Source organism: Herpailurus yagouaroundi, unplaced genomic scaffold, assembly GCF_014898765.1.
Source record: "Herpailurus yagouaroundi ecotype Mexico unplaced genomic scaffold, PumYag 190, whole genome shotgun sequence".
Lineage (NCBI taxonomy): Eukaryota > Metazoa > Chordata > Mammalia > Carnivora > Felidae > Herpailurus > Herpailurus yagouaroundi.
The window spans coordinates 18,452,592-18,467,914 of NW_024412421.1; the positions used below are offsets into that span (position 1 = coordinate 18,452,592).

The 15,323-nt window shown below is 48.6% G+C and overlaps 2 protein-coding genes across 17 annotated transcripts in view; one reads left to right on the top strand and one right to left on the bottom strand.

The window, feature by feature from the left end:
- TK2 (thymidine kinase 2) overlaps positions 1–10,177 on the bottom strand; it is a 36,617-nt gene extending 26,440 nt beyond the window's left edge. For 2 of the 9 annotated variants that reach the window (XM_040498208.1, XM_040498212.1), the window contains exons 1-4: positions 8,000–8,191; positions 7,229–7,266; positions 3,795–3,869; positions 803–856 (exon numbers count right to left, since the gene is read on the bottom strand). In XM_040498208.1, the coding sequence (XP_040354142.1) occupies positions 803–856; positions 3,795–3,869; positions 7,229–7,266; positions 8,000–8,177 (345 nt within the window). In that variant the 5' untranslated portion in view covers positions 8,178–8,191. The other 7 variants (XM_040498216.1, XM_040498213.1, XM_040498211.1 and 4 more) reach the window with 7 other exon arrangements.
- Positions 10,178–10,269: 92 nt separating this feature from the next.
- Positions 10,270–15,323, top strand: part of LOC121045407 (chemokine-like factor) — a 46,571-nt gene continuing 41,517 nt past the window's right edge. For 7 of the 8 annotated variants that reach the window (XM_040498224.1, XM_040498225.1, XM_040498223.1 and 4 more), the window contains exon 1: positions 10,270–10,476. In XM_040498224.1, the coding sequence (XP_040354158.1) occupies positions 10,405–10,476 (72 nt within the window). In that variant the 5' untranslated portion in view covers positions 10,270–10,404. Of the gene's footprint in view, positions 10,477–11,468; positions 11,649–15,323 lie in introns of all 8 variants that reach the window. The other variant, XR_005797741.1, reaches the window with a different exon arrangement.

The following is a 15,323-nucleotide window of genomic DNA, read 5'->3' on the forward strand; positions in this document are numbered from 1 at the left end:
TGCTAGTGCAACTCAGAGTCTAATGAACCACACAAGGAGATGTCACTTGTGTTGCCAGAAATGAGGAGCCGGCACAAGCTCCCCCTGCTCCACGGGTCAGAGCTACTAGCTCTGTCATTTACCAGAGGTATATGACCTTGGGCAACTTATTTCAGCTGCAGTTTCCTCACCTGAAAAGTGAAACTAATCATCCCTACAACACGGGGCAGGAGCCCAGAACCATCATCCCTTTCTTAAGCTCCCTCTTACCAGACTCAAACTCCACCCATCTCTTCCAAGCAGCCAGATGGGGATGGAAGGAAGGAGCTCAGGCACACTGTAGCCCCTGCTTGCTAGGTCCACCCTTGGCAAAGCAAGAGGTAGCTACAGGGTGAGCCGAATTCAGCCCCTGGGCATTGCCAACTGCAAACCCAAACCAGAGGTTTACTGAGCAACTTTGTTACTTAGAGACAGGTCCTAGGGGAGACCTAGGTTCTACTGGGTTCCTTCTAGAAGAGGATACGGGTAGAATGAGCCACAGGAAATGGACACCCCTGGCAGCTGAGGCTGACCACCTGGGACAGTTTAGGATAGTTGACAGAAGGTCCCTGTGATCTGCAAATGCCCAGCCAGGCCTCAGAGCTCCTTGACCTCAGAACACCAATATGCTGCCATCTTCCAATTGCCCCTCCCTCTTTTCTTCCACCCCAGCTAAGAGATAGGAAAATGCCTGGGCAGGGAGGGGGCAAACTCAAACACTGGCACACCATCCGCAGCCACTTAAACCAAAGCTGGCAGTTCACGCAGAAGACAACACACCCACCAGAGGATTATGGCCACGGACATTTCTCCACTTGGGCACTGGCTCCTGTAACACCTGCAAGGAAAGAAAATATCAGAAGTCTACTGTTCCTCACGATTTGGGCACCCAGGGTAGACGAAAATAGTGGGGCAATCCTCTCTTCGAAGCCACAACTCTATCTAGACATGGCTTTCTCACAGGACTTCCAAAAATGAGCTGAGAACTCTGTGCATCCCTGAATACACACATACCACCCTTCTGGGTGCCCTGGGAGCTGAGGGCAAGGAAGGTTCTCTCAATATCTCCTTCAAGTGTTCCATCCCAGCCCTTAATGTCCCCATGCCAGGCTGGGCAGACAGGGGATAGAAGCCAAGACAGAAGCTACTTGAGGCACTTCCGGCTGTGGTTTAAGGCCCAGCTTGCCAGCTTGGGGGCTCTCGCGTGACCTCAGCAATTTGCTCTGCCTCCATTTCCTCCTTTGAACTCTGCATTGGGCCCACTGACAGCTAAGAGTCACGTTTCATTGGTTTACTCCCTAAACTGTTCCAGAGCCTTTCTAGGGGTACAGGTATGTGCTGGAAAGGATTTAAATGGTACTCTCAGGGCCAAGAATTTGAGAGTACCCAGATCTATCTGGAGGCCTGAAAGTGCATGTAAGCAGGTTCTATAGGTCACAAAAGACCAAAGGAAAGCAATGCATGGAACCCATGAAGAGTAACGTCCTCTGACACTTTATACGTCTGTGCCTTTGCTCATGCTGTTCCTTCTGCCCAATATGCCCATCTCACCTCAGTTCACATCAACTTTCATTACATAGAAAATTCCTATATATCCTTCAAAATCCAGCTCAAATATCCTTTCCTCTGTGAATCACTGCCTGCCCCTCAGCCCTCCATTGCTGTCCTGAGTAGCATATGCTGCACCACTCAGGCCCACCAGAGGCTGGTCACAGGCAGCCTTGACCTGTGCTCAATCTATGGCACTGCCATTCAATACTTACTGAGGACTCACTGTGCCAGGTGCCATGCTAGGCAAGAACAAAAACCACCTCCGCCTCTGCTTTTACGGAACTTGAAACTTACTGGGAGAAGCAGACCTTAATCGGATCATCACAGAAATCACATATTTTCAAACTTCAAGAAGAGGTGTAAAACAAAGATACAGAGGGGCCAGAAAAATCTACACCAAGGTGGGTAACCTAGCTGGGGAGGTCAAAGAGCATTGAGCTGATATCTGAAGGCTGAGTTCTTCCTAAAGCCACCAAAGCCCTTCTTCACGCTACAGAAAAACCAAACAAGGGTGTGGCCCCTGGAGCCAGACAGCCTGGGCTGGGACCTGGCTCTCTGCCACACACTAGCAGTGTGACCCTGGCCATTCATGTAGCCTCACTGAGCCTTGGTTTCCTCCTCTGCAAATGAGGTGATAATTGCACCGACCTCACTGGGACTACTCTTATGAGGATGAAATCAATTAGATAATATATTGAAGCCTCAACACAGGCATATAGTGCCTGGCATATAGTATTATCCTCATTAGATGTGAACTCCCATTGTTGTTATTTTTATTATTGTTGTCCATTGGCCCCAAGGTCTTACATAAGAACGTTAAGTGTTCCTAAAGTGCCATGTGGAGTTACACCACTCAGGTGTGTCAGGAGTCCCTAAGACCCCTGCCTCCCAAGGTTTGATTATTCACTACGAGGACTCACAGGACACAGAATATAGTGGTAATCACAGCTGAGATTTGTTACAGAGAAAGGGTACTAAACAAAATCAGCAAAGAAAAAGGGTGAACAAAGTCTACGAGGAAACCAGGCACAAGTGTCCAAAGGGCCTCTTCCAGGGGAGTCACCCAGGAAGCACTTAACTCCCCCAGTAGCAACCTGTGACAAGATGTGTGAGGTGGTGTTCCACCAGGGAAGCTGGCCCGAGCCTGGGAGTTCAGGGTTTTGATCAGAGCGCAGGCATGTAGGCAGTCTCTGGCCGGCACATCCAAAAATTCCAGACTCCCAGGAAGAAAGCAGGTGTCCAGACTAAACCATATTGCTTGCACAGACAGTTTAGGCACAGAGAGCCACTTCTATCAGTTGGGAAATGGTGGAATTCTCCCAAAATCGAAGTTCCTACACGCCAGGAAGGGCCAACCTCACAAACAAGCCTCTCCGAGGACAGCAGTCTTGGGCCTGTGAACTCTTTCCTGCACAAACAAGACAAGGGCTACAGAATGTTTATTCTTTTTACCAAACCATATATATGTTTAATAGAAGTAAAAAGCAAGAAGGGAAAGAAGGAAAGAAAAGACTCCAAAGGTATGAAAATTGTAGGATCTATAGTGACAAAAAAGAGCCATAAACAGAAAAAATTACACCGCAGGGAATTACACCGGATAGATTTTAATCTACGAGGGAGAAAAGTCAGGGTCTTAGTGTAGAGGCACTTCTTCAGGATCTGTGAGGTTATTTTGAGTGACTGGCTGTAAATGAACTAGAGATTATGTTAACTGGCTCCCCATGGCAATACTCTGTAGCGTGCACATGGATATCACAGATGTGACACCATAATATGCTCCCCACTCTCAACAGTCTGACTTCCTTCTCCACATGCAGACCCCTCTTAACCAGAATGCAGGAAAGTCTATACCTGCACTGTCTGACACGGTGGCCAGGAGCCACTTAGAGCTATTACAAACTTCAAATGTGACTAGTCCAAATTGAGATACACTGTAACTATAAAATATGTTCCATATTCCAAAGACCTGGCATGAAAAACAGAACGTGAAATAATTCACTGATGATTTTTATATTGATTACATGTTGACATGATAACATTTAGATTACGTAAAATTAAATATTTGGGTTTGTTCGGGTTTTTTTTTTTTTAGCAAAACCATTAGAATTTTACATTACATATGTGGCCTGCATTATATTTCTATTGGATATGGCTGGTCTACACCCTCTGTAAGTCATGCCATCAAGCTTTTACAGGTTCTTTCAGAGCCGGTGCGGAGGCCGTACCTCAATCCCTGTTGTTTTGGAGAAGAACTCGAGGCATGTCGTCTTCCCACTTGCAATATTGCCCTCAACACAGATCTAACAAAAGACAAATACAGATTAGAATCGAAAGTCGAGCATCTAAGTGAGCATCAGGGAAGAATTTCTAGGGAACGGTTCACGTGAACAGCATAACTGGTTCAGTCCAAGAGTTCAATGTGCACACAGAATTCCCTCCACAGGAAATACCCAAGGTCCCACCATTAGTAGTAACAAACTGATTCCCACCCCTGGTGGTCAGCTCCAGGCCCACGATTGGTGGCCGCTGGTGGCCACTGGGCCACTGCCCTCCAAGACAGACCCTCCCTTACATTCCTTCCTAGGCCATACATTGCTTGCCACTGGCCACCCTAGCTCTGCCCTTCCCTTGCTCAGCCCCTCAGACCATCAGATTTTAGGCCTAAGGGTCCAGCCTCCTTAACAAGAGCCTAATGGCTTTGAGGTTGGGAAGCATGTATATGTTATCTAGAACTCTTTTTTTGTAAATTTAAAAAAAACTTTTTTTTTTTTAACGTTTATTCATTTTTGAGAGACAGAGAGAGACAGAGTATGAGCAGGGAAGGGGCAGAGAGAGAGGGAGACACAGAATCTGAAGCAGGCTCCAGGCTCTGAGCTGTCAGCACAGAGCCCGACGCGGGGCTCGAACTCACAAACTGTGAGATCATGACCTGAGCCGAAGTCAGACGCTCAACCGACTGAGCCACCCAGGCGCCCCTGTTATCTAGAACTTAACTCACTGCTTTACATGGAAGAACACACTCAGCTATGGACTGGAAAATATTCAGACTGGAGAGAAGGTTGAGCACCTTGCAGTAGGCCAGGCCCAAAGATGGGCAACATACACCGTTACCACATTTCACCTTGCCAGAACCCAAGCAATGGGTCCTAACACTTTCACAGAAGTGAAAAATGAGGTTTGTAGAAGGGCATAAAGCAGAAAGCACAGCTGGAACCCACACTCTGCAGACACTAACTGCAGTGGGAGAGAGGGCTCACAGACAGCCATGAGGGCACAGTGACCTTTAAACTCAGGCCGGAGGCACCCAGAGAGACGTGGCCCACGTATGTGACTTGCCCAAGGCACCAGGCCTGGCGGAGGGAAAAGACGGAATCACACCTAGGTCTGGCAGACCCCTTTTCACGACCCCAGGGAAGCCTCAGTCACACCCCACATAAAACGCGGGGTCACAGTGGGCCATCTCACCTTGTTCCCTCACTATAAATTCCGCCAGTCAGCTGTGACTATTTCCTCCTGCCCTGATCCTAATGGGTATCGAGGAAGGCTAGACAACGACACTTCTAACAGATGCCAGCTCACTCCCATAGAACTCAACACCGCAAAATGAACTCAACCGAGTGCACAAAAGGCATATCCCATCAGGGCAACTAATGGATATGATGTTTTATTGCTGTTCTGTAAAGGAAACAAATTATTCTCTTCCCAGAAAATGAGAACAAGCTCAGCCTAGACACTGCTCTGCACAGACTGTTTCTTTCCTGTTCACTGCAGGAAACATATTGCTTGGATGAGACCTTCCTCCAAAAGGGCGTGTTCCTATTCCGTGGTGGTGACTAACTTCACGGTTGCAGGTCAGCAAAGATGAGGACTTGAAGCGCCCTGTCTGGTGGCTTGTCCCCTGGGCACCTCAGTTTGTCACCTCCCAATACCCACATATGGCTCTTCTTCCTGTTCCAGTCCTCAGGAAAGGCTGCACCATCCACCTAGACAACCCAACACCCTGGTGTCTTCTGTCTTCACCCAGTAACTCAGCAACTCCTCTGGACCCTGCTTCCTACTCATCTGCAGAACCTGGGCCTGTCTCCCTGGCCCCTACCCTATGTGGCTGGAGTGGCTTCCCCACTGGCCTCTCTGCCTTCCACTCTGGCCCGGCAGTGACCCTCAACTCCACCCATGGCCCACCACCATCTCTTCCTGAGAGGCAAAGTCTTTTAGTGGCTCCAGGTGTTGGGAACTGTCTCCACACTCCCATGCCAGCTCTCAGGGGACCGGCCAAAGCTTTGGGCCTACAGGGTCTCTTCCTTCTATGACTCACACTTGCAGCGCCCTCTGCTCCAACACTCCAGCCTCCCCCTTTCCTTCATCTCCCAGGAGGCCTCAAGGCTCCCCAAGTTCCCCTCAGTCACTGTCCTCTGGACGCTCTGCCCTCTACTCACAGCCCCCAGAATCACTGCTGTTCCAGATCCACCATGGCCCTAGTTACTGCTGTCTCTCCGATCAGACCAGGGACTGACTAGTGACAGGGGCTGCTTGGTCCCCAGATCCACACAGGAACGGAGAAGATTTGAACGATAAACAATAGCCACGGGCCTAAATGCAGGCTCCATACCACTTCTAATGGACCTACTGTGTGCCTGAGGCATGTTGAACCATACCCAGAAAGCAGCCAGGGTAAGTCTGGCTCACATCAGTGCCTAGCTCAGTAATTAACAGCACAATAATGTATCAATTCTCATTCAGCTCAACATTCTACCCCCTTCTCCTTCTGTGGTGTCAGAATCCACCCCACCTCTCATTTCAACATACTTTGGTAAATCTCAAGGCTCCCAATCACCAATCCTCTCCACGTGACTTTATTCCATCCTTGGCCTTCTCCATCATCCCGAATACCCAGGGCACTTGCTCACCTTTTCTGCCCTCTGCAGATACCAGCCAAGTTATTCCTGCCACCATTCACCAAGCCACTTTCTTCTGAGCCACAGAAGCTACCGACTTCTGGCTCCCTCAAGAAACTGAGCCTCTGGATTGATGGTGACCAAAATATTGTTCCTCACCCCAGCCAGCTAAAGTCTCCAACATCCCCATGAACATGTCCAGCTTGGCCGTCCTTTGACCTTCAACCTCACACCAGTCCCAGTCCCATGCCAGAGCTGGCATCTCAAAGTCACGACACTGACTGAACCCATGTCTGGGGACCCACATGGATTCTCTCTGGTATCCCCACCCACCCATCTCAGCACTGGAGGACAGGGAGCAGCAGTCAGCAGATCTTCCCTCACAGCCAGGCTGCCAACCACTAACCCAAAGTGAAACCAATCTTTGCCAGAAGGTGAGCATTTTTCAAATCCCTTTGTAATCATTCATCAAGCTGACAATCCAAATCTACCTAAAGGCTGTGAATACATGTATGCTCCTACCTGCGCAGACTCTTGATATGGAACCTCATAAGAGGTGGCCTCTGGGAAGGGGGTCTGAGGCCCAGGGGTGAAGACAGACTTCCTCATCCCTGGAGATCCTCTTATATTTTTGTTTTTTACTATGTGCACATATTTCTTCACTCACCTCTTCTCTCTCCTCTCTCTCTCCCTGTGCATATACAATCCTCCCGCTCTCTGTATATAATCCTACACTGAGGAGTGCACATAAAAGAGGGACTTACCACTGATTTTTTCTCTTTTTCATTTTCTCTATCTTTATCTATAAAAGAAAGGAAATCAATTTTTAAAGTCAGCTTTAAGTAATTCACTCTTCTTTGTCCTAGTTTTCAAAACCACCACGAAAAAGTCATGTTTACACTTACTCCCTGGCCTAAAAATGTTTTCTGATGACATCTGAGTCCCTCCATGGGTGGATGGAGGCAGACCCACCACTGTTGTCTACCTACATGGACACTGTGCAGCTGCTGCCCGGATCCTGTTGGCACCTCTGGGCCCCAACTGTGCTCAGCTTTTTTCACGTAGTATATCATACTTTCCATTTTCCAAATATTTCATATTTATGGTCCTCACAGATGGGTCCAGTAAGTTCAAACAGAGTAGCCACCAGTGGGACGCGAGGGTTAAGAGTGGGCAGCAGGCATGGGTTTCAGCCCAGGGCTGACACCTTGGCCCAACCACCACACAGGTGCCACCCAACAACCCGAGGCCAAAGAACACTAGGATTTGGCTATAATGGTGACTCCCATTTCTGAAAGGGGAAGTCCCTAGTCCCAGGGGCAGCAGAAAGGCTCAGAGCCTAAACCACCCACCACCCACCGGGAACTTGTTAACTTGCAGCTGCCAGCCTCCGTCTTCCCCAAGGCCAAAAGAATCAAGACCAAGAGTGGGACGGGGACTGGGGCAGCGCGCACTCGCGGGGGTAGCGGATCCTTCTGCTCTCTATAGGGCTCCCCAGCTCCGAACAGAGAGGGGCCGGGGCCCCACGGCCCCACCCACTGGCGGCCACCCACTGGCGGCCGGCTGGGGTCTGGAGTAGCTGTCAACGATTGCCCTCGCCCCTCCAAGCCCCCGCAGGAAATCCCGGAGGCTTGGAGTAGTTTCGGGTTCAGGCCAGAGGGCGGGGAGTGAGACGGGCAGCCGCTGAGACCCAAGGCGCGGGTCGCTAGACATGGAACCGAAAGAGGCGTTACCCAGAGGCCAGGCCCGGCGCTGCGCCCCCCGCGTCCCGGGGCCCGAGGCGGGGCTCCCAGTCCCCCCGCGCCGCAGCGCCTGGGCGGCCCAGCACCGCAGCGACCGCGGCAGCATAGCCCGGCGGGTGGATCCGGCGGCTCCGTTTCCTTCCTGCGCCACTCAGCGCCAGCGCAGCGCGCCGCCTCCATCCCCGCGCCGGCTGCCGGGGCGCCTGCTGGCGCCGGGCTCTTAAAGAGACCCTGTCGTATTTCACCCTCTCTCCCACCCGGAAAGTACTTCAAGGTGTAGGCAAAGCCGTTTGCAGCCAGGACATCTTCCCGCCGACGCGACCCCTGACTTGGCAAGACTTGAGGGACGGATGGCCAACAATACCAACGACTGGTTGGTTAATAAATTATTGGAGATTACTTAATCGAGCACGTGTTCTATCCAGGCACCTGGCACATACTTAGGGTATCATTTATTCTTCTCAACGATGATCCTCCAAAACTTAGGTAACTTGATTAAAATGATCAGAAGCATTCATTAAAGGGATGAAGCCATGTATCTTGCTTCACAGCCTCTTCCCTCTGAACTTTGACATGTCCAGGTTCTAGACTGTAAATGTACTAGATCGCTCAAGAAAGTGTTAAAAAAAAAAAAAAAAACAGGAAACAGGTCCAAAATGGGAGTTGCTTATGCTAAGCCCTAGCTGACCAAACCAAGATTTAATTGTAGTTTGGGCTCTCCCAGAAATGAACCCTTAAGCCAGTCCATCAGGAATCGCCTGATCAACACTAGTTATGTAATCTGCCCCCTAGACCCCTGCCATCCCCTACAGCAAAGTAACCTAAAAATAACCAACCCGCTTTTTTGCCTGTGTAGCTTCCTTGTTCTCACTTCCTTTTGCCTATAAAAGTTTTTTATTTTGTACAGCTCCTCGGAGCTCCTTTCTATTTGCTAGACTGGATGCCACCTGAATCATATCGATTTTTGCTCAAACTCTTAAAATTTTAATATACCTCAGTTTATCTTTTAACAAAGAAAGGCACAACCAATATGCCAACTGTGCAGACAACTGGGGGTGGGAAGGAAGCCTGTAAATCCCATCCATAGTCAGGTAGCAAAAATTCAGCCCAGGTGTGAGGTAGATGGGTATATATAATTCAACAGGCCCAGGCCCTGAAACCCAAGCTGCTGCAGTAAGAACTGTGTGTGCATGCCCATTCCAGTGCTTAAGTGGGGGGATTTCCCACCTCTCCCAGAAGTGCAAGGTGCTAGCAGTCACCTCTAGGACAGGGAAGAGGACGTCATTTATGAGAGGTTTCACTCAGTCTCTAATCAGCTACCCGAAAGCCACAACCTCATCTAGTGCTTTCTGTGATATCTGCCACAGACCTAGCACAGGGCAAACGTGCCCTCCACAAACTTCAGGATTAAGTGCAACATTTTTGGGACTTGGGATGAAGCTGTTCGATCAGACTGTGATACCCTGGGGACAAGGACAGGGTATAAGGCCCAGGCCATTAGTTTAGATTACACATATTCTACATCTATTATGTGTCAGACCCTGGGGACCTTGCAAGGAGAGAAACAGACACAGGCAAGCCCCTGGTTTTGTGCAATTTATATTCTTAAATATATCACCTAGTGATAAGTGCTATGAAGAGAAAGTGATGGTGGCTACTCTAGACGGAGTGACCAAGGGAAATCCACTCTGAGGGGTGTTATTTGAGATTCCCAAAGTCTGGGGTTGCCCAGCAGGTATTCCTGAACTCCACCCCCCCTCCCACCCCCATCCCGCACCCACCTCCGGAAGCACTCCCAGACAGGAAAACCCATATGGACTGCTGGAGAGCAGTTGTCATTGGTGCCTGGTAGTGCGAGATGGGGCGGCATTAAGAGGGACCAGCCAGCGTGGTTCCCCATAGGCCAGTGGAAATGTAGCAGGCAAACCCCACCAGTTCGGGGAGAGAGGGAGAGAGAGGGAGTAAGAGGGAGAGAGAGAGAGAGAGAAGGCGAGCGAGGCGAGCAATCCGCTCCCGTGGGGCGCATGCGCCCGAGTGCAGACCGCGGTGACGTGCGAGCGCGCGAGGGCGGGAATCCTAGAAGGGCCGCGGGCGGTGGCTGTGACAGTTGCGGTCGCCGCGCGAGGACTGGCGGAGCCGTGCGCTGAGGAGAAGGTCTGAAGGAAAGAAGCGTTGTTGCTGGGTCGGCTGCGAGCGCGATGCAGACGCTGAAGCAGAAGCATCGCCCCTTCTGCTTCAGCGTGAAAGGCCAAGTGAAAATGCTGCGGCTGGTGAGGCCAGGCCACCGGGTGGGGGCGGTGTTGAAGCGTGCTCAAGGGCAGCGGGAGATGGCTCTCAAGTACAAAGCGGAATCCCCTGCCTTCTCTTTCTTTTAAGTTTTTTTTTTTTTTTTAAGTTTATTTATTTTTGAGAGACAGAGACACAGCGCGAGTGGGACAGGGGCAGAGAGAGAAGGAGACACAGAATCTGAAGCAGGCTTCAGGCTCTGAACAGCACAGAGCTTGAGGTGGGGCTCCAGCCCTCCGAGCCGAAGTGGGAGGCTCAACGGACTGAGCCACCCAGGCGCCCCCCCCCCGGCCTTGTCGTTCACCCTAGGCCTGCCGAGAGGCAAGGCAGTTGACTGCGCACCCGGGGGCAGAAGGAGAGAAGGCACTGTCTGCCCTTCAGGGGTTCACGGACACAGTCACAAAGCAAAGTGCGCAGGTCTGCACGAGTGGCCTCCACGTGGCCCTGCACACCAGCCACCCAGGTTACCAGGCCAGGCAGCTGTGCTTATAGCCCGCAGAGGACAGTGGGGCTGCCCGCTTCGTGGCATCAGGCATGGCGAGCGCCCTGCACTCAGTTCTGAACGGAGGTCTGGAGAGAGAATGAGCCATGATTTGGAGGAAGGTGCCCTGGCTGGTTAGAGCAGTAGAGACTGTCACGGGAGAATATGTTGAAGGAACTCAAGAAAAGAAAAGGAGAAGGAAAAAATAATGTTTACATTTTTTTTTAATTTTTTTTCAACATTTATTTATTTTTGGGACAGAGAGAGACAGAGCATGAACGGGGGAGGGGCAGAGAGAGAGGGAGACACAGAATCGGAAACAGGCTCCAGGCTCCGAGCTCCGAGCTCCGAGCTGTCAGCACAGAGCCCGATGCGGGACTCGAACTCACGGACCGTGAGATTCTGACCTGGCTGAAGTCGGACGCTTAACCGACTGCGCCACCCAGGCACCCCAATAATGTTTACATTTTAAAGCGGTGACCTCTCTCTTTAAAGGAGGGGATGGAAATAGAAGTTACAGGGAAACAGTTCCACTTAATACGAGGGAGAATTGTCTATCGGGAAAGTTGCCCAAATTAAGTGGCCACACCACTTGGGAAGGGAGTACATTCCTGAACAGCCAAAGCTAACAGGCATAGATGAGCGAGTATGCTGTAAAGGAGATTCACACTTCAGGTGAGTGGGTAGAACAAATTGCACACAAGGTCCCTCCCACACCAAAAGTCTGTGATTCTGAGAAACAACTATAACTTAATACAAGTCAGAACGCGTAAGAGAGGTTTAGAAAATTACTTTAGGGGCGCCTGGGTGGCGCAGTCGGTTAAGCGTCCGACTTCAGCCAGGTCACGATCTCGCGGTCCGGGAGTTCGAGCCCCGCGTCAGGCTCTGGGCTGATGGCTTGGAGCCTGGAGCCTGTTTCCGATTCTGTGTCTCCCTCTCTCTCTGCCCCTTGCCCGTTCATGCTCTGTCTCTCTCTGTCCCAAAAATAAATAAACGTTGAAAAAAAAATTTATAAAAAAAAAAAAAAGAAAATTACTTTAGAGTTCGAAGAACAGAGAGATTACTTTGGGTTAGGAGTAAATAATCAGGGAAGAAGTGGCCTCAGGGTCTGGAGTTTTATGCCCACTACTGGAAGCTCTGGAACACTGGAGGAGAAACAAGATCTTGTGAGAAAGGTTTAGTTTCAGACATATCAGTTCCTGCAACAAACATCTGGAGTATTTAGTTATATTCTAAAGATCTGACTTGGGCCCTGGAACAACGAAGACAACCAAAACAAAAGTCTCTGACTCACGGAATTTCTTCAGTGTAGTCAAAGAGACAGACCTATGAGCAGAGCCATACATAATATGTGAGAAGATGGGGATAGGCCAGAGAGTGAGACATATAACCAAGGACAAGATAAAGAGAGGTATCATGAAACTTCCTAGAGGAACAAAGGGTGGGGTCTGAAGGACAGCCACCTGAGCAAATACATGGAGGCAAAAAAACCCAGCATGATTTATGCAGCAAATTTTTTTTTGACTTGTGTAATGTTTTTACTTTTGAGAGACAGAGGACATGTGGGGGAAGTGCAGAGAGAGTGGGGGAAAGAGGATCTGAAGCAGGCTCCGCGCTGACAGCAGCCACCTGATGTGAGGCTCAAACTCACAAACCGGAAGATCATGACCTGAGCCAAAGTCAGACACTCAACCGACTGAGCCACCCAGGCGCCCCTGTGCAGCAAATTTTAACAAGTTGAGCATTGTTTTATTTTTTTCATTCAACAAATATTTATTGAAAGCCTACCATGTTCCAGGCTCTGAGATATCAGTGAACAAAGCAAAGATCCCTAGCCCTTAACAGAGTTTACATATTGGGGTGGGAGGGTGGGGAGACAGACGGTAAACACAATAAATAAATAAATGATGCAGTATTCTAAAAAGTGGTACGTGCTGTGGAACAAGAGACAAGTAAAGCCAGGGAAAGGAGTGTAAGGGGAGGAAGGTTGCAGGTTGCAGTAATAGAGTGATCAGGTTAGGCCTTGTTGAGATGACAACTGAGCAGCTGAGTGAGGCTAGGGTGTTAGCTATGAGAATACCTGGAGGAAAAGAGTTTAAGGCAAAGGAACATCCATGGCTCTGTGACAGGAATTTACCTGAAGTTTCGAGAAAAAGCAAGGAAACCAATGTGGATGGAGTAGAGTGACACAGTAGGGGGACACAGTGAGAGATGAGGAAGGTTTTGAGTAAGGTTGTACATGAGCTGACATTAAAAAAAAAAAAAAATAGGCCAGCTGCTATGTTGACAATAGATTGGTCTGGGGGACGGGGCGGTGGGGTGGGGTGGGAATTGCTGCAAGGGCAAGGGTAGAACCAAGGAGACCAGTTAGAGCTCTTGCAGTAATCTGGGCAATGAGATAGTAGCTCAGATCAGGATGTAGCACAGCAGGCTGCAAGAATGATCATATTTGGGATACATTTTGAAAGTAGCCCCAACACAATTTGCTGATGAACCAGATGAGGTGTAAAAAAAAAAGAGGAGTCAAGATAACTCCCAAGTTTTTGGCCTAAGCAACTGGAAGGGTGGAGTTGCCATCCACCGAAAGCTTGTAGGTGAAGCAAATGTAGGCAGAGGATCAGAAGTTTAATTTCAGAATTAAACACTGGAATTATCCTGTGGATAAATTGTGAAGAAACTCTGCTAGAGAAGTGGACAGGAGCTGAATCCTTTAAGACTGAATACCATGATGAGAGGTAGGCTCTATTCTCAAGACCACAGGGAGCCTTTGAGAAATGCACTTGCATTTTAGAAATTTTACTGTAATACCTACCTTTGTCATCATAGTTCAGGGAAGATATTGAAGGGCATTAGTTTAGGGATGAAGAGGAGGGAGTGAGTTCCCAAGACATTAGGCATCAAATCAGCAGGACCTGATGATTGATCAGTTGTGAGGAGTAATTAGGAACACTGATATTAGGATTTTAGGGTGGGTGATAAGATAGATGGTGGTATCTGGGGCACCTGGGTGGCTTGGTTGGGCATCGGACTCTTGATTTTGACTCAGGTCATGACCTCACAGTTCATGGGATCGAGCCCTGCATCAGGCTCTGTGCTCACAGTGCAGAGCCTGCTTGGGATTCTCTCTCTTCCTCTCTCTCTGCTCCTCCCTCACTGGCTCTCTTGCTCTCTCTCTCTCAAAATAAATAAATTAAACTTAAAAAAAAAAAAAAGATAGATGGTGGTATCACCAATTAAGATAGTGCATACAGGAGGGAAAGGCAAGGTGAGTTCAATTTTGGCGATGGTGAATTTGAGATTCCTGCAGGTACTCAGAGATTGCAGATGGCTAGTTACGTGTAAGATGTTGAGGACAGACCTGGGAGAAAGACCCACATTCACTGAGTGGGTCATAGACAGAATCTAAAGGAATGCCAGCATTTTAAAAGAATGAGTAAAGGCAGAGAAGCCCACCAAGGGAGAATAGTTGCAGAGATATAAGAACTAGGAGAGGTGACATGCCAGCCCAAGGAGTAGAAAAACAGGAAAAGACAGCCAATGACAAGTCATGAGGGTCCAGTTGCATAAGGAGTAAAAAATGTTCATTAAATTTAGTATTTCTGAAATCACTGATGATCTGAGGAAAAGCAATTTCCATAGAGTGGTAAAAGAAATGTTTGAGATATTAGTGGGATATTTAAAAGAGAACAGGAGACAAAGGCCAAGAGTTAGTAAAGATAGAAGAGCTGTAAATAATGGAACAGGGGAGAACTCAGTGTAACTGAAATCATGGGAACTTGTAAGAAAATGGATTAAACACCAATGTCAAATTCCATGGTGTGGAAAGTTTAAAGGGGATGAGGGCTGAAAAAGTGACCCTACGTATCATAACCCATGAGCTCAAGAGGGCGGTTCAGTAGAGTAAATGAAGTGGTTTGAGGTGACATGTTGCTAAGAGTAATTATGTTAATTACAAAGAATGACTTATTTAGTTACTGGTTACATTTGCTACATACTCAAACTGACCAATTTAGAAGCTTAAAGGTAGGCTGTTTGTATACGAATACGGTAATTGAAAGAATCATAAATAAGTAGCCTGAATAGATTTAAGGTCAAAAAGACTATGTAGATGGTACTGGCTGACAGACTAATCATAAAAGTCTAGCCAGGGAAAACTCTTGACAAAACCATTTTCCAAGAACATAGAGACTTTGGATAGAGCTGTAACATGACAGCTCCTAAGAACATGATGTTGACAGACTCCCTGGAACTTATCAGCTTATTTTTCTTTTAGTTCACTTTAACATTTCTGTGTTCTGTATCTTCACTTGGAAATGAGGTGATTGGATTAGATTAATTATCAAGGTTTTT